We start from the raw sequence: 18,739 nt of genomic DNA, 5'->3' as shown, positions 1-18,739 counted from the left end.
AGTGGGCGATCTAACCCTTAACACCCACAACAAGCGATACATATTGCTCTCTCGTGCTTCCTTGCTCCAAGAAAAGTGACCTCAACAGGTGTGTCCTAGGGCGCGGAACCTGAGAAAGCAGATCCGGCGCTTGCGGGGTTCAGCCTGCCCGAGGCGCTGGCGGTGGAGGAGGCGGCGGAGCAGGCCATCATCCTCGCCTCCATCTAGTCGGAGGGGGAGGTGGAGGCCAACCGGCGCTTCCCCCGCCAGCGAGTGGCGGAGACAAACGAAGTGTTCGCCGATCCATGATGATTATGATGGTGACATATATGCTATAAAGAGTAATGATAACCATGAAACTTGTCATCATGATTTTAATATTCAATTGGATTATGTCAATCAAGTATCACATGATAGTTATTTTGTTGAGTTTGCCCCCACTATTATAAATGAGAAGAAATTTCCTTATGTGGAGAGTAATAAAAATTCTATGCTTGTGGATCATGGAAAGAATGCTTTATGTGATATTTATATTGTTTAATTCATTAATGTTGCTACTGAAAATTACTATGAGGGGGAAACATATGCTCCTACATATCTCAATAATATCATGTTTCCTCTCCGTGTGTTGAAAATTTTGAAGTTATGCTTGTTTTGCCTTCCTTTGCTAGTTGATTCTTGCTCCCACAAATTGTTTGCTCACAAAATCCATATGCATAGGAAGTAGGTTAGGCTTAAATCCGCTAGTCATATGCTTCATGATGCTTCAGTTATGTTTCAGTCCTTTAGTTTTATGTGGGCATCATTAAAATCATCATGCCTAGCTAAAAAAGCATTAGAAAAACGCTTGTTGGGAGACAACCCAACATTTATACCTACTTTTTTTGTGAGTTCACATGATTAATGTACTGTAGCATGTTTTATAGCTGATGGATCCGTCCTGGGACGAGCCGACATTGTCCACCAAGATACGGTGTCGGCGCTCGGATTGTTGCACCATACGGGGTAACAGAGAATGCGACTCCGTCTAGCCGACATCCACCACCGCGAGGGCTGCCGCCGCGCGCCGCCTCACCCGCCCGTTGCCTCGCAGGGCGGGCACGCCATGCCATGTTCTTGTCGGACAAGGCCCATGGTGCGTCCCGATTCTTGGCGCGCCAACGGAGTGGTTGCGTGTCCGCCACCGTATTCGGACGCTAGATGGACCACATTGCCTCTGGCGAGGCAGCAGCAGCACACCTAGCGCCGGATCCATGCGCCATTTGGGCGGACGCAATGGATTCCAGGCGTAAGGAGTTCGAGCGCTGCCGGGCACGGGCCTCCTCCTGGGAGCGGCGAAGCGCAAGTCGGACGTTCATCTCCTCCTCGGGGCCGCGTGGGACGAGCTCGGGGTCGATGGATCTGGAGGTGAAGGACTCGGATCCGCTGCCCGTCATGCCGGAGACCGCCGGAGATGAGGTTGAGTGGCGGAGCGGAGTGCGGTGAAGTGGCTAGGGTTTGGTCCGGCGAGCAGATGAGAGGAATATATGTGGGGTCGGGTGGGCCAGTGTGGGCTGGGTCCAACGTGGTGGGCACGCGGATGCCTCCATATCTGCCCCATATTTGAGCTGGGTATGAGGGGTGTTGGTCAGCCGGGAGTTTGAGACCCGTTTGAGGCGCCCTTCTGGATCAAAATTTTGTGACCCGTCAGTGACCCGGCGGGCCGCCCGGGCGTTTGGGGTGCCCGGCTGTGGATGCTCTTAAGCTTCACGTGGACTTACCAGACCTTCTTAAGCGTTAGAAAATATATTTGTGCATGAAGATGTTATGCTAAAAAGAAAAGGCTTTGGAAAAGAAATGCACTGAATTTAATAAATCATCGATTGCACTAGTACTACAGAGAGTGCAAATCCATCCTACCCAACGCAAACCCACACCAAGGCTTCCGCTCTCTGCATTTGCATGTCAAGCAACGACGACGTGCCCATGGCCGACACCGACGCCGGCGAGGTCCTCGATGCCATCGCCACGAGCACCCACGCCTCCGACGCACAGCACCACCCCACCGCCGATAGCGCCCTGGCCTCCGACGCGCACCAGCACCTCGCCACCGAGAGCGCCCTGGCCTCCGACACCCAGCAGCACCCGGCCTCCATCACGGCCACCGCGCCAGCCCAGGAAACGGTGCCGCCCGAGCTCCACCACCACTTCCTGCACCTGCGCGGGGATGACGCCGCGGGGAGTTTCCTGGCGGCTGCGGTGAAGAGGGCCGAGGACGCCATCGCCGACAAGTACGACGCGAGGGCGAGGCTCTGGCAAGGTGCGAGGAGGCGGCCGCGGCGGTGCGGGCGGCGGAGCAGGACATTAGCTGCCTCATCGACGAGCTCGCCGGTAATAATCCACAGATTGGTCGTAGTGAGCTCGATAATGATCTGATTATTTAGTCAAATGTTAATCTTGTTGGTTCGTTACCTGTCAGAGCTGATGACCATATCTAACAAGCTCATACCAGCGTTCAACTGTGAGGATCCGGAGGAGCAGAATCAGAGGCTCAGGGCGGAACTGGACGCCACGACCAAAGAGCTCGAGTGGAAGATGGAGAAGATTGCAGAATTGCAGGAGCTGGAGAAGGTAGGCGCATGCCATTTCTTTCCTGAACTCTAAAATGCTGTCTTACTTTCAGAGTGCTGAACTTTTTTACTCAGCTCTACAATGTCTTTTTACAAATTGACACCAGCATTAGTAGTTCAGTACAGTACCTAACAAAAAGCTACGGATGCTAATGTCGGATGAGTGAGGCCTGAATTGCAAGTTTATGCCCAAAATTTACAGCGGCATGTCAAATTTTGTTACTGAAGTGATCATCCACATCATATATGTCCAGAGAGACAGTAACTTGTGAGCACACTGAAATGAAGCAACCAAGTTCAAATCATCTAGAACTAGCATCAGTGTCAGTTTACTTTCAGTTTTCAGAGTGTTGAATTTTCAGTTTACTTTCAGTTTTCAGTGTGTTGAATTTTCATGTCTTCAGAGTGTTGTTTTGCAAATGAACACCGATGTCAGCAGTTATCAAAATAAATGGGTTAAAGATAACAATGTCGAATGCTCAAGTCCAGCTGAAAAGGGCGTGAAATGCATTTTTATAAATTAACCCTGAATTGCTTATAACCAAAAAATTACAGCGGCATTTCGAATTTTTGATTGAATTGATAGTTATCATAATGAAGCTTGCAACCAACACAACACAGTGTACATATGCAGCTGGGAGCAAAAACACTATAAATTCAAATCATCTACAGAATTAGCATCAGTGTCAGTTTACATTCAGTTTTTCAGAGTGCTGAATTTTAACCTCAACTTCATAGTGTTGTTTTGCGAAAGAAAACTGATATCGACCGTTAACAAAAGTTTTGGAATTTCCTAATCCGACTGGGCTTGAAATGCATTCTTTTCAGCCAAAAATTGGAACTGTATGCCGAATTAATACTGTATTGACCATGGACCACAATTCAGCAAATGCTCAGAGAAACAGTAACAGAGAGCATCTCCCCTGCTTACAGGCCACTATAGTTCATCCGAAAAGGTTTGACAATTGAATTTTTAACTCAAATATTTCGACACTGAAGATTTGTTTATTTGTCCACTGCCTGAATGAGGGAGTATGCTGCAGCCAGTAGTCTTCTCAAATCTGCCGTGTTGAGAAGATTTGAGTGGAAATTCTACATATTCACACGAATGTTTGTTCTTTTTAGCTTGATTGTTGGTACATTGATACTCCGTAACAATAAAAAATAACCAACAAAGCTACCTCCCCTCGCCGTATGACCCGGTTTGTTTGCTTTCGCCATCTTGACATTGTCTTGGGTTGTTCTTATTGTTTTAGGGTGCTTTGGAGGTCAACACACTGGACATGGCAGATGGAGAGAGCAAGCTGGTTGACCATGACCTGGTGCTGCATGAGCTGGAGAAGGTAGGTTCATGCATTTCTTATCTGAACTCTATAACATGTTTACTGTCATTTTTCAGAGTGCTGAATTTTCACCTCAACTTCAGAGTGTCGCGGTTATAAAAAAAGAAGTTACATATGTTAATGCCGAATGTGCACTGAAAAAAGCGTGATATGTCGAATGCTGAATTCTGTTTTTACTGATCATGGACAACATATGCTCAGAGAGGCAGTGTCAGAGTGTACTTGCCCTGCTTTACAAGCCAAAGCATGTATGTGGGAGTTAAACAATGTCGAATTCAGATCATCTATCTATACTCCCAATTTTAATGCTAGAATTAGCTTCAGTGTCAGCTTAAGATGCTACTCAGGCAGTATTCCCCCTAAATTAGTATTAGGAAGCATCAGTTTAAAAACAATTTCAGTGGAAACTCTAGACAAATATTTGCTCTTTTAGCTAGATTATCGCTACATTCATAACTGACAGACCAAGCTCTCCACCGCAATATGACCCTGTTCATTTCCTTTTTTATGGTATTAGCAGAACTCTCCTACACATACACAGGGTGCTTTGGAGATCAACGCATCGGAGGTGGGAGGTGAAGAGTGCAAGGTGGCTGATCATGCTCTCATGCTGCATGAAAACCACAAGGTTTCTTCTTCTCTTTGATAGGACAATCGATAAGCTCATCTGCATCAAATTCTTAGTAGCTGACCGTGCTAAAACTCGCCTTGTAGCAAGAGATGGAGGCTATTCATGCCAAGCTAATTCAACTTGAGAGGCAACTGGAGCAAAGGGATAAAGCCCTAGTGCTCACCGCACGGCAGCTGAACATGAAACTACAAGCAGGGGAGAAGCTCGCAGAGGAAGACCATCAACGTCTTTATGCAGTAATGACGTATGTGAGAAATATTCTGGATGAGGAAGGGAAAAGGATGAAAGTTCCATTGCTAGACCTCTTGAAAAGAGAGCAGGCTAACAGCAAAGAGCTCCAAGAGAATCGCCAAGAGCTGGTTCAGGTAAAAGTAAAAGCCTTTCAGTTTTTTAAAATTCTAGTTGCTCTGTTTTCCTCATTGGAAGGAGTTACATTGTTGCTAGAGGTTTTCCTCATTGAAATGATGAAGATAATGTGCAAATGTGAAGGGTTTTGAGAACATGCTGATTAGTGGGAGCGCCGTTGTTGGAATCAAAAGGATGGGCCAACTTGATGAAAATCCTTTTCGCGCCACATGCAATTTGAAATACAGGGACAATGATCCAGAGGGAAAAGCTGCAAGGTTGGTCTCGTATTGGCAGGAGGAAATACAGAAGCCATTATGGCGTCCGTTTACTAATACTGAGGTCGATGAAGAAGATAAGGTGTCTATTCAATTTCCCTACAGCATTCATGCCCTTAAATTCTCTGAATTTTGTGTGAATAATCACTAGGGTGTTTTTGGACAATTGCAGGAGGTTATAGATGACAATGATCCAATACTAAGCAAGCTGCCATTTGATTATGGCGACAGCGTCTGCAATGCAGTGAAGGATGCACTGAGAGAGCTCAACGAGTATAGTCCTGACAAGCGGCGCATCATGAATGAGGTCTGGAACTTCCGGGAAGGGCGAAAAGCAACGATGACAGAGGTGATCACCTGCATTTTGGAGCAGTTGGCAGTGGCGGACCCAGGATTGCGAGGACAGGAATTCAAGATTCCCACAAAAAAATATTCAAATTCAATATAACCGGGTAGGTACAGCTGTTTGGTTGTATAACTGGAATGACAATAGTTCAATCAACTAACTTGGATGACTCGTGAGGACTGTCCAGGATGATGAAACTTGGTTTGCTTCCTAATAATAACTGGGATAATAATTAAGATGGCCTTAAAACACCTAATGAAATTTAAGAACTCATTGAACTATTGATACTTAGAAATAGAAGTTCAAAACACTATTATTAAGTTGATCAAACTACAGAAGTTCATATCTCTCAGCGCCGAACGAAACTGGGGTGCCATTTGAGTTTGCAAAACTAACAAGACTGACACAGCAAATAGAGAACACACACAAAGTCCAAATTTCAGCAAACTACAGACCATCTCCTCACCAAGTCCATGTGATCATCAGATGGATTAACACATCGCCACTCTATGCTCGACAGCAGAACATAGTATAGCAATCGAACCATGGAATTGACACCTAATTGCACAGAATCCTCAAGCTTTTGGATGTTCAGCAATCCATGAAAGAAAAAAAACTTTAGTCACCAAATGCTAATTGTACAGAATATTTAACACTGGATTTGGACCTGAACATATATATTGGACCTTACGAATTTCTTAATAAGGCAACTAAGTTAGCATAGCTTTAGCTTCGGAGTAGAACTAAATTTCCAAACAAATATGTTCTCCAAGGAGATGGGCCTCAACAAGCTCTAGGCTGCAATTGTATGATAACTTCAAAAAGTGGCATGACAAGAGATTACACTATAAATGAAATATATAGCGCTAGAGATATCATGTCATATGGGGCTGCTTCAAACTAAACTTTACAAAGGTTACACCATCACTGACTTGTATCTAAAATGTTTTAACAGTTAAAAATAAATCCAGTGCACAGATCAATACCTTGTGAGATTCAGAAACTTGGGGAACTCCGATGTAAGGAAGGACTTGAGAAGGTGTGATTTTTCTTTGACCATGTCGGCATCTTCGCCATCGAGGTCTTCCTCTCCTTTAATATATGGAACAACTGAAATCATTTTGTTGGTAACCATATCCATCGTAACAACCGAAACCTTGTTAATCTTCTCTCTTTCCTCAGACAGCAAAAAGTGTATAATACTAGGGTCGTCCATGCTGACAAGAGGGTACTCGGGGACAGCATCGCGCGGGAGACATTCAGAGGTGTTGTGACGCCAGAATTCATAAGCTGTCACAAACGTATCCCGGTCCCACTCCATGTCAACACTCTCCGTTGCCTTCAAAACATCAGTGATAATTTTATAACCCTGGCGAGGTTCAAGTGGGCCACAGAGCTGACGGTCGGTGCGAACAACAGAAGTATACTTGAGAAGATCACCCCCACCAGTGACACATATGCTGCGGTTCACCTCAAGGAAACCTCTTTCTCGGTATCCAGGACGGTGATGGGTAGGTAACCCTAGATAAGAGATGGTAGGCGTTTCTGCGAATACATCATAAAATAGAATACCTCCTGTGTAGTAGGAAATCCAGCAAATACGGTTGTTGAACGTGGTGACAGCGCTAGTCGACCAATCGACGAGTCTCCAGTATTGATGCTCCTTGTGCTGGATGGGTATCTTATGAAGCTCCCATGTGCCATCATCATCCATAGCTGATACACGAGAGCGGATCATGCACACTTCAGCTTCCATCATGTCGTCTGGGCCTGGTATCTTAGTGATACTAGCCAGCTGTGCCACGACAAACTCATCTTCATGGCCAGGGGATGATCCACGAACGAGCCCTAGAGTGTTGGGCATAAAGTATCGACGTGTAGTGATTGCCTCCGTGTCTTCCTTGAAAAACGGAGGCAAGACCATTGGTATGGTGCAAAGGGGAAGGCGTTTGAACTCGATGTGCGGCACAGGATCTGAGGATGCCACGCAAACGAAGTTGTCAAACATGACGTGGAGGTCAAAGTAGACGAACCGGAAGAGAAGGAGGTCGCGGTGTGCGGCAGCCAGCTCGGCGCCCCTTCTGTTGGTGCCGCCGGGCCACCGCAGGTAGAGGCGGGAGACTGCAGGGGGCTCGGCGTGGAGGATGGCGACGTCGAAGGGCTCGCCGACGGAGGTGGACGAAGTGGCCCTCAGGGGCGCCACGGATTCGTCCGGGAAGCACCAGCCGCTGCAGTCGCCGTCCTCGCCCCTGTGGTAGATGAAGCGGTCCAGCATCATCCAGCCGGCCGCGGCGGATCCAGGCAAGACCATGGTCGCTGGATCGGGAGGCGCAGGGGTGGGGTGGCTAGGGTTTGGATAGGCGCAGGGGGGTGGCTAGGGTTTGGATAGGCGCAGGGGTGCGGTGGCTGTTTTCACGGGAGATAAGATATACGCGAGGAGAGATTGAGATCGAGATCTCGATCTATATATCTTCCTTTTTTTTTTTGAGGGAAGATCTATATATCTTCCAAGTTTCGACGATGACGTGTGGGCCTTTCTTGGCTTTTCGATTGTGCGGTGGGCGATGGGGTGTGGGCCGGTCGATGGGCTGCTTATGTGCTCGCGGTCGTGGGGTCAGCAATGCGTTTGTGTTTGTCTCAGAAAAAAAAAGCAATGCGTTTGTGTCAGGTCGCGGCCTCTAGGGTTTTTCGCCGCTATTGCCTATTGCGTCGCTCTTGATGCCCTTTTTCGCTCGCATTCTTCCTTGCTTCTGGACGCGCTGGGTGGTAGTAGGTGCTTGTGTGCTGACTGCTGAGTGGTCCTGTGCGGCTCCCTGCTACTGTCGTCGGGGGTCTGCCCGCGGGCGGCGGCGGCGACGGCTTCGCGCTGGCCGTCGTTCCGTCGTGGGTGGTTGGCTGCTTCGTCCTGCTGCTGCACTTTCTTCGGCGTCTGCTGCACTTTCTTGGTAAGATTTCGCCTCCGTTGCTTTACTCTAGTCTCTTTTTCACATGCAGGTAGTGGACGGCAATGGCAGAAGCTACTCCCTCTAGTGAGATGATTAAGATCCCAGCTCATGAACCATCTAGTGAGATGATTGAGATGAAGCAAAACTCAAGAAATTTTACTCTAACAAAACTAAGAAATTTTAGGTGATGTGGGTTTTGTTACTACTGTATGGAGACAAAGCTTGCATACCTCATAGTATTCCGCTGTAGAAGCAAGCACAGGCCACAGGTTCGCCAAAGAATTGGATGACTAACCTTGTTTACTTCCACAGGTTGAGCCTGAAACCAATAAATTTAGCTCAACTCCCAAGTTCCAAAACTACAAGAAAGTCATTGCTTGTTGCTGCCAGAAAGAGAGGACAACAGCAAATAAGGGAAATTTATACCTTCATATCTCCAAGTTGAGCACTAGATGCACGTCAGCCTGGACACGGTCCGGTCCGGTCCGGTCCCGGTCCGAGCCGGCGTTTGGACCGGCCGCCGGCGGTCCGGTCCGGACCGGACCGAGCTGTCCAGCGAGCTCCTTTTCCAGGACCGGACCGAAAGGGTGCTGGCTCGGTCAAGCTTTTGAGGACCGTGTGGACCGATGCCACTAGTTCTGCTAGCTGCTGTTTAGGTCCTAGTTAGTTATTTGGGTCCTAGGTAGGTGCAGCTTAGGTCCTGGTTAGCTGCAGGTTAGTCATCTGTTGAATCCTGGATGAAACTGACGAACTGAATTTTCTGAATCTGACGAAACTGAATTTTCTGAATCTCCCAGTTTGTGTTCTGTATCCGACGAAACTGAATTTTCTGAATCTGAGGAAACTGAATTTTCTGAATCTCCCAGTTCGTGTTCTGTATCTGACGAAACTGAATTTTCTGAATCTGACGAAACTGAATTTTCTGAATCTCCCGGTGCATGCCCACTTCCGGAGAAATCACTCGCCATGCAACGTGTGCATGCCCACCTCTTGACTTAGTTTCAGGTTAGATCAGGCGGTTGTGGGAGATCGTGGCATGGCATGATTTGAGCTCATGCAGCGGCAACATAGCTACGTACGGGTGGACGTGGGATGCCACTTTTCGTTCCTCTCAGTTGTAAGGGAAACATCTTGACCTGCAGCTCCTTTCATGGCACGATTTCGGCTCATGCAGCCGCAAGTTGGGGTCAAGGTCATGTTCGAGAACTCCAGATCGGCAGCAGTCTAAGCACGATAGCGATGGCGACTGGCGGCAAGAAGATGCGGCGCACGGGGAGGAGAGGAAGGAAGGAATGGGGAAGCTCGGGGACATGGTAGTTCGCCAAGGGGCTGCCGGTGTCCGCGACGACGAGGAACGGCGGCGGCGGTTACAGCGATCCCTCGGTCCGACCGAGCGGCTCGGTTAAAGACCGGACCGGACCGACATTTTTTCGGGCCCAATATCGCAGCCCGGACCGACCAGTTTTCCTACCGGTCCTGGACCGTGCGGTCCGGTCCTCAACGGGCCACGAGCGGGCCCAAAAGCCCGCTCGTTCCGTCCAGACCTAGATGCACGGACCCGTACATCCAGTCTTTTTCAGGTCCCGGTGTAATCTTCAGTCGAAATCATTAAACATAGTCGACACTCCAGACAAGACAATATTCTGTGATGACAACAGACTCAAAACTGCAATGTCAGAGAAAACAAGATTTGATGTACAAACCTTATAAAGAGCTCTCCATGTGTCAACTGGGGATGATTGGATGCACTTGTCTATAACATGTTGCAATGGAGTGGTAAAGTGATTGTTGTAAATCCTGGGGTGGAAGAATATCTACAGATATTATGCAGCACTCTGAGAAGATTGAACTAAGACGAGCTTTCAAATGGAATACATCGCAAAAAAGTTCCAAGATCCCCTGGAATATATTGTCTGCTACGGTTACACCGAGACTACAAGGGGTTTAAACTGCATTCACTATTCATAAGGTCAAACTTTACTTTTTAGTATAAAGTGTAAACTAGCCTGAACTTTGCCTCGAGTTTATTAATGGCACTAAAACTTTCAAGCAGGCCAAAATGAACGCTAAAAACTTATGACACGGTTTCCCCCCACTCCATTTTATTATAAACGGAGCAAAAGCGCAAGTCAACATGGGCTGTTGCAAGCAATCGGGCCTACTCGAAGGATGGCAGACCAGAGTAAACTGAAAGTATAAAGAAGTCTACGACCTGAGAGTTTTCAACTTCGTGCATCATTGCTACCACAAAGACAGACTGACGAATTGAAGAGTGCCATCTAAACAAACAGACAGACTACAGCCCTCGACCAAGTCAAGACAGAAGCATTAACCACAACAGGGGGATTATGCAAACCCCATCTTGTTTCTCTCTGAATGAGCCTTCAGCGCCTCGTCTCGGGCCCTCTTCACGCAAGCTCTCAGCCCAACGCCCATGCAATCCTGAGCAGCTCGCCTCTTCGCCGATCTAGGAGTTGAATGCATCTTCTCAGCAGCACCGATTGGTCGCCCACACAGAGGATCTTCCATTGATGCAATGACAAGCTGATTTTTGCCAAGATCGCACGGGTGCTTGTCCACTGCGCGCCCTGAAAGCACATGTCATTACGCATAGTCCAAATGCTCCAAATGGTAGCAACACAGGCAATATTGGTAACAGACTTTTTGTTATTTAGGTTCCAGAAGGAAGATAGTTCATTCATATTATTAGGACTACTAAACCCAAAAGAGTCAGACACATCATTCCAGATTTGTTTAGCAACCATACACTCAAAGAATAGGTGATAAACAGTTTCATCCTCATCACAGAACAAACATTTTAAATTTTCCACTTCCCTTCTTTTATTCAGATTATCTCTGGTAAGAATCTTGTTATGGAAAGCTAACCATAGGAAAACTAAATATCTGTGAGGCACGACGATTTTCCAAATTTTTTTCCAGATAGGGGTAGAAACCCCACCCCAATTAATCATGTTATAGAAAGACTTAACCAAGTAGATTCCCGACGATTCCAACATCCAAATGGGTTGGTCTACCTCACCAGTAATGGGCAAGTTAGATATGATACGGATCAGGTCATGCCATCTCTCCATAAACCCAGCCTCTCCACACATCTGTTGAAGGTAAGTTTCAGAGTAGAACCATCCCACACCTCAGAAACTGCACAATGCTGTTGTTGGCATATTTCATATACATCCCAAAATTGGGTTTTAAGGGAAGAATCCCCCACCCACACGTCATCCCAAAAGCTGATCTTTTCACCACTCCCCAACTTCCATTTATAGAAAGGTCTAATTCCTTCAAAATCCCAGGTAACGCCCTTCCAGAAGGGAGAGCCCACATTCTGTTTAGCTCACAACACATTGGGTTTGCCAGTTTTGTATTTGTGATCAACCAGTCTCACCCAGTTTTTGTCACTGTCCATAAAATATCTTTTCGCCCAGGAAGCTAGCAGGGCCATATTAAATTCTCTCAAGTTGGGTACCCCCAGACCACCAAAGTTTTTTTTCCGAGAGATTAGCCTCCAGTTAGCAAGATGATACTTATGTTCATCTCCTAGGTTCCCCCAGAAAAAGTGAGCCATCTGCGAAGTGATGGCTTTGATTGCCCATTTGGGAAATTTGATGACAGACATTAGATACATAGGGACATTGGCAATACAAGCTTTGAGGAGGACTAACTTTGCTTCATAGCTAAGTAGTCTCCCCTTCCAGCCACATATTCTTTTGATAATTTTGTCTATGATATACTGAATGTCTTCTCTCCTCAATTTGAGGTAGTGTAATGGAACTCCTAGGTATTTTAGAGGGAAATCCCCCAACTTACAGCAAAAAAATTGGGAAAGTATTTTAGCATCATTTTCATTCATATTGATTGGCACTACCTCACATTTGTCATAGTTGATTTTCAACCTAGAGAGGTTTTCAAAGCATGCAAGTAGCCATTTAAAATTCCTAACATATTCAGGTTTAGGGTTAAGAAAAAGGATTGTATCATCCGCATACTGCAGACATATCAGCCCTTGTGGGATGATATGGGGAACAATCCCAGAGATAATATTACTGTTAATAGCTTTGGCCAGCATACGAGAGAACATGTCAGCCACCAAATTGAAAAGCATGGGGGAACTGGGATCCCCTTGTTTGAGTCCTTTCCCCCCCACAAAGTAAGGCCCAAGGACATCATTGATTTTAACACAGAAAGAGCTTTGTTGCAGAATGGAGAGGTTCCATCTGATCCACTTAGCTCCAAAACCCCTAGAAGTTAGCATTTCTACTAGGAAATGCCAGTTCACCCGATCATAGGCTTTCTCATAGTCTATTTTGAGAACAATCCCGAACTCATTAGATTTATGGACTTCGTGAATGGCCTCATGAGCAGTAACTACACTTTCTAGAATAAACCTGCCTCTCACAAAAGCAGATTGGCAGGGAGATAGGAGCCTATGACCTACAGGCCAACCCTGTTTGTCATAGCTTTACTAAAGATCTTAACAGAGCAGTTACTCAAACAAATTGGTCTAAATTTCCTCATATTCTTGGCATCTGGCTCTTTAGGGATCAGAGTAACAATAGAATAATTTAGTCTTTGGATATCCAGGGTTCCATTTTCAAAATCTCTAACCAGAGCCATAAAATCGTGCTTGATGACCTCCTAGAAGTGTTGATAAAAGAGAAATGAGAGGCCATCAGGGCCAGGGGCCCCATTAGCATATGAATGGCTTCTTTAATTTCCTCTTCTGAGAAGGGTCTTTCCAGGGAAACATTCTCTGCATCTGTTACCATTTCTTCCTCAGACCAAAACTGGTCATCTAAATGGATATTAGGTCTTGGTTCAAAACCAAAAAGGATTTTATAGAAGTCAGTGGCCACATCCAGCATGTCTTTAGTGGAGTATACAGGCCCATCCGGCCCTTCCAGGATAGACAGCTGATTTTCCTTCTACGTTGGTTAGCAATAGCATGGAAATAAGTTGTGTTTCTATCCCCCTCCTTAATCTTCCTATCTCTAGATCTCTGCCACATGGCAGTTTTTCCTCTTTTCTCCAGATTTCTTCAAGTTCCTCTTTGATTTGTTTCATACTGAGGACATCCCTGTCGTGGTCCTAAGTCTGACAGTAGAATGGGGGGTAGCTATGGAGAGGCAAGATCCTAGCTATGGAGCAGTTGTATACGCAAGGGATGTATGAGTTCAAGCCCTTCTCGGAGGAAGTAACAGCCCTACGTCTCGGAGCCCGGAGGCGGTCGACTAGATTATATGCGTATGAATTACAGGGGTGCGAACCCTTTACACTGAGGAGGGGGGTGGCTTATATAGTGTGTGCCAGACCCCTCCGACCCTTAGTTATGCAGGGTTTAAAGTACATAAAGATGGGCGTTACTGGTAACGTCTTACATAAAGTGTCATCATGACCATAAAGGCTATTTAATTAAAGACCGTTCGGATGCAGAGTGGCTCTTGATCTTCTGGCGGTCGAGTGAATCTTCATGGTCGAGTGCCTTCGAGTCTGTCGAGTGGAATCCCTCTTGGTCGACTGGACGGCAGTTTATTCTGAAGGTGTCCTTGGGGAGGGTACTTTGGCCAGGTCCGTGACCCTAGGTACATGACTTCATCATTAGCCCCCGAATGGATCGAGGTTTGAGTGAGGAAGGAGTTGGTAATCTTTCCGACCCGTTTTTGTGTTTTGAACATGTCTCATCTTGGACCAATAAGTCTTTGCAATGACGACAGCAACTTTTCTTTCAGTCGCCTTGATCCATTCCTTTCTTCTGTCGAGTGAACTTTTGAACTCAGTGAACTTCTGAGCGACGGATCGCAGGAAATCTTATCGTCTGACAGATTGATCTGCCGTTGGCGGATTTTGCGGGATCCGAATTTTGGGAAGCGCGCGAAGCGGGGCGGCCCGCTGTACTCAGATGGGATAGGGCGTGGACGCCTCGATTTCCGCGCCTCATTTTTCGCCACGTATAGTGCGTGCGCGACTGTTTCGGGATGTGACAGGATTGCCCGGGCCTACTTGTCAGCCACTCGGAAGCGGCTTTATATAAAGCATCAGGCGAGGGTTTTTGAACAGTGCCTTCTCATTCTTCTTCTCCGCCCTCTTCGTCTCCGCCCGCTCTGCCTGTTCTCGCCTCCGCCCACCCACTCCTCGCGTGCCCCGCCGGCGACCATGGTGAAGGAGAAGACGGCGACTTTAGAGCACGCGAAGAAGGCAACGGCGACGGGGAAGGTGAAGGGGAGACCGTCCAGTCAGGGCGGATCTTCATCGAGGTCTCGCCTGCTGCAAGGTTGGGTCCAAGGGGATTGGATCCGCTCGACCATCACCGAGGCGGATCTCAATGATCTGGACAACGAGGGTCTGATCCTCCACGGGTTGGCCAGGCTCCCGGGGTCCGAGTGGCAACCGCAGCCGCAGGAGGGTGAGTGCGTTCTCCTAGCCACCCATGTAGATCGAGGGTTTTCTCTGCCGCCGAGTGTTTTCTTCCGAGGGTTTCTGAACTTTTTTGGGGCGCAACTCCACCATTTCACCCCCAATTCCATCGCCTATCTTGCTGCTTTCGTGTCTATGTGCGAGAACTTCCTGGGTTGTCGACCACACTGGGGTCTCTTCAAGCACATATTCACTTATCGGTCACAGACAGTGAAAAAGGCGAGTCCTGACGATGATAGGACTAGGGTTATCCAGATGTGCGGGGGTTTAGGGATTCAGATGAGGAGTAAGAGCACTTTCCCGGCCATGACCCTTCCTGAGTCGGTCAGAGGGTGGCAGTCGACTTGGTTCTACTGCCGAGACGAGTCGACGCCGGGGCAGTCGACTGGTCTCCCTCCGTTCTCCATGGACCGAGTGAACAAACCCTCTTCTCTGAAGGTGCTTCCTGAAGAGAAACCTTAAGTAAGAATGTTGATGGAGCGCATGGTCCAGCTTGTTCGAGACGGAGAGACGGGTATGGATCTTCTGGAGGTCTTCCTGAGACGGCGTATCCAACCGCTTCAGTACCGAGGCCATCCGATGTGGCTGTACTGTGGAACTGAAGACACCACTCAGGTCCATCCAGAGGCAGTCGGCGACGCCACACTGGAGAGGTGAGTGGCCGCTATCACAGGGAATAAGGACAACCCACGGGGGGCTAGGAGGATCCCACCACTCGACCATTCGTACACACCGGACACGGTATGACCACTTATCTCCGATTACAATCTTGCTTCATTCATTCTGCTTTGCTGCGAATCGGTCGATTGACCTTTGTTTTGTTTTGTTGTCTGCCACGCTACCACTGAGTTGTACTCAATGCCCAATGGAGCGCAAACGCCGACTGAAGAGGAGGAAGGAAGTGGGGGCGAAAGCCCAGAGGAGTGGGAATCGAATGCTGACGACGATGACGATGGTGAAGACTCTGGCGAGGAGGAAGAGGAGGAGGAGGAGGAGGAAGTTGTACCTCCCCACTCGGAGAGACGTTCGAAGCTTGCCCATGATCCCGCGGTCGAGCGCGGCAAGGGGGTCGCAACCGTCACCCAATCGACCAAGCGCCCACGGACTACTTCTTCGGCACCGACTGAGAAAGCTCCGAAGCAGTCTCGAGTGATGCCACCGAAGCCGACGAAAGTCTTGCCGAAGATGAAGATGGTGATCCCCACAATCTCAGGGTAATGTTGCAACTTGAGCTTTCCTGTTTCATGAACTTGTTATTGGTCGACCCATGAGCCAACTGACTGACTTATGGGACTGCAGCGCTGCTACTTCTGATACCTCGGCCAGGGCCGAAGACCACGAGATGGAGGATGCTGTTACTTCAAGACCTGGTACGACTCCGGTAGTTCTGTCCTTAGTCGATTGACTTCTTGTCTCTAATTTTGATTTGTTTCTGCAGCTTCGTCTAACGTCGTTATTGACCTTCCTGATGACAACGACGAGGAGCCCCTGAGGCAGAGGAGGAGCAGGAAAGCGTCTGCTGGCAAGGCGACTCAGGACGTGCCAGCACCCGAGACGTTGACCGTGGAGGGAGACAATGTCACTCGGCCTTCCGTGTCCTTTGTGGTGCCGTTGACGAGTGCTCGCCCTTCATCGTCGAGTGCTGCACAACCTTCACTATTCTCAACCCACCACGTCCCAGAAGACCAAGCTAGCGCTGCTAAAGAAGCAATACGCCAGGCGGGGGTCATGATGGAGCGAGTGAAGGCGATCCGAGAAGCCAGCCAAGCAGCATATGACGCCAGTTCGGCTCTTCAGAGTAATGTTCAGGTCAGTCGGTCACTTCCTGTTCTGTTAGGATATGATATCTGAAAAATCCTTCTTTCTGAAATTCCTAGGGTTTGTCCTACACCCACTGGGTGTGTCGATTGAAATTCCAGGTTAGTGGGGGCAAGCTGAGTGCACCCACTGGGTGTAGTCCCCAAGGCTATGGTCGACTGCTGGCAGTCGACTATAGTCTTTATGTCTTAAGTTTATTTTTTACTCGACTAGGTCGAATGGGTTCATAGACCGGTGGGGGCACGCTAAGTGCACCCACTGGGTGTAGTCCCCGAGACTGTGGTCGACTGCTGGCAGTTGACTATAGTCTGAAGAACACCTCCTGTTTTTTTTGGGTCGACTGGTCGACTCTAGCTGGTAAAACCAGTGGGGGCACGCTGAGTGCACCCACTGGGTGTAGTCCCCGAGACTATTGTGAACGTTTGTGTTCGGCCGTAGTCTTAGAAAACGTTATAATTTTCCTTAGTCACTCGGAAGTGAATTGTCTTTGACATCTGTCGACTGGTTTTTTGTAGAAATCCTGTGACCTTGTGGCTCGCTATACTAAGATGGAGAACAAGCACATCCAGCTCGAGCTTGATCTGAAACTGGCCCAGGAGAACTTAGCGAAAGCGAAGGAGGAAGCTAAAGGTATGTTTGGTGAGGCCCTTGATGACTGCCTTTGCTTCTCATTTGTTTCGGAGTCTGATCTCACTGTAATTTTGCAGACAAAGTGAAGGATGCTCTGAGGAAGAAAGACCTTGAATTGGCTGAGATGCAGAAAACAGCTTTAGAGAAGACCAAGCTCGCAGATGAGAAGTTGTCTTCAGTCACCAAGCTTGAAGAAGAAAACACCAATCTGAAAGCTGCTCTTGACGCTGCCAATCAGGAGGTCAGTCGACTGAAAAGCGATAAGATTGCCCTGAATGATAAGGCCAACGAGTTGGCGGGAACGAAGAATGATCTTGAGGCTTATCTGGGTGGACTCGCCAAAAAGTTGTTCCTCATGCTTGAAGGTAATCTTTTGCATCAAACAGACATTTTAACTGCGATCTTTCCATTCGACTATTGTCTTGACTCGGTGGCTGTGCTTGCAGAATTTTGTCAGAACTTTGAAGAGGAGACTGACCGACTGGAAGTAAACTTGGATCCCATCAATTCTCCCATGAAAGATGAAGTCGCCATGAACGTGCTTCGGCTTGAATCTCGCGTTGCCGCCGTCATCGACTATCTCGCCAGGCTGAAGATCGCAACTTCCCGCATCGACACGACACTCTGGCTAAGAGAGACGCTCTAGAATGACCTCGAGTCCCTGATGACTCGACTGAACGAGGTCCCAAGTCGAGTGCAGGAGTGGAAAAAGTCTTCTGCCAGGTGCGGTGCGGATGTTGCTCTGTCTTTGGTCCGCGTTCATTGCAAGGATGCGCACGAGGACAAGCTGGCGTCTCTCAGGGTGGCTAACACCAAGAAGTATGACTTCCGATCTTTCATGGAGACCTTCATCGCCGCTGCCACTCAGATTGCAGATGGAATCGACATGGACGAGTTCGTTGCACCTTCCAGCCCTCCACAGGAGGGGTAAAAAACTTCTAAGCTTGATACTTTAAATTTGCCTCGGTATGCCAAGTGATTTTTGTAACCGACAAACCTTAACAGGCTTTAGCGCCTGAGCACTTTCGGTTCCGTTAGGCTTTATCTGAACCTGGATTCGATGTTGAATATGTTTGCATTCGGTTTGAGGTGTCTTTTGCAGGTTAAAGCGAAGTGCTCATTGCAATCAACTTGTTCCCCAATATGCTTAGGCGAGCACTGGGCTGCAGCTAAGCCCCCGAGTGGGAGGTCTGCTCTCCACTCGGTATCATTTTCAAAAACTTAGGCGAGCACTGGGCCGCAGCTAAGCCCCCGAGTGGGAGGTCTGCTCTCTACTCGGTAGGATTTTCAAAAACTTAGGCGAGCACTGGGCTGCAGCTAAGCTCCCGAGTGGGAGGTCTGCTCTCCACTCGGTAGGATTTTCAAAAACTGAGGCGAGCACTGGGC

At 48.0% G+C, this 18,739-nt stretch overlaps 1 protein-coding gene across 1 annotated transcript; it reads right to left on the bottom strand.

Annotated features, from left to right (window-relative positions):
• Positions 1–2,790: 2,790 nt before the first annotated feature.
• Positions 2,791–7,983, bottom strand: LOC119274748. Its single transcript, XM_037555473.1, has 2 exons — positions 6,518–7,983; positions 2,791–2,865 (listed from the first exon to the last, which is right to left on the bottom strand). The coding sequence occupies exons 1-2, from the start codon at positions 7,840–7,842 to the stop codon at positions 2,829–2,831; spliced, it is 1,362 nt and encodes a 453-aa protein (XP_037411370.1). The 5' UTR covers positions 7,843–7,983; the 3' UTR covers positions 2,791–2,828.
• Between the last annotated feature and the right edge of the window lie 10,756 nt (positions 7,984–18,739).

Source organism: Triticum dicoccoides, chromosome 3B (assembly GCF_002162155.2).
Source record: "Triticum dicoccoides isolate Atlit2015 ecotype Zavitan chromosome 3B, WEW_v2.0, whole genome shotgun sequence".
In the NCBI taxonomy this organism is placed as follows: Eukaryota; Viridiplantae; Streptophyta; class Magnoliopsida; order Poales; family Poaceae; genus Triticum; species Triticum dicoccoides.
Note: the sequence above shows the minus strand (reverse complement) of the source record. Positions and strands in the feature narration are given on the sequence as shown.

What these genes read in the sequence shown, in the direction of transcription:
- LOC119274748 (XM_037555473.1), bottom strand. Translation starts at nt 7,842, where the DNA reads ATGGTCTTGCCTGGATCCGCCGCGGCCGGCTGGATGATGCTGGACCGC. An exon ending in AAGTTTCTGAATCTCACAAG is followed by an intron (nt 2,866 to 6,517) that starts GTATTGATCTGT and finishes GCTTCATTTCAG; the next exon opens with TGTGCTCACAAGTTACTGTC.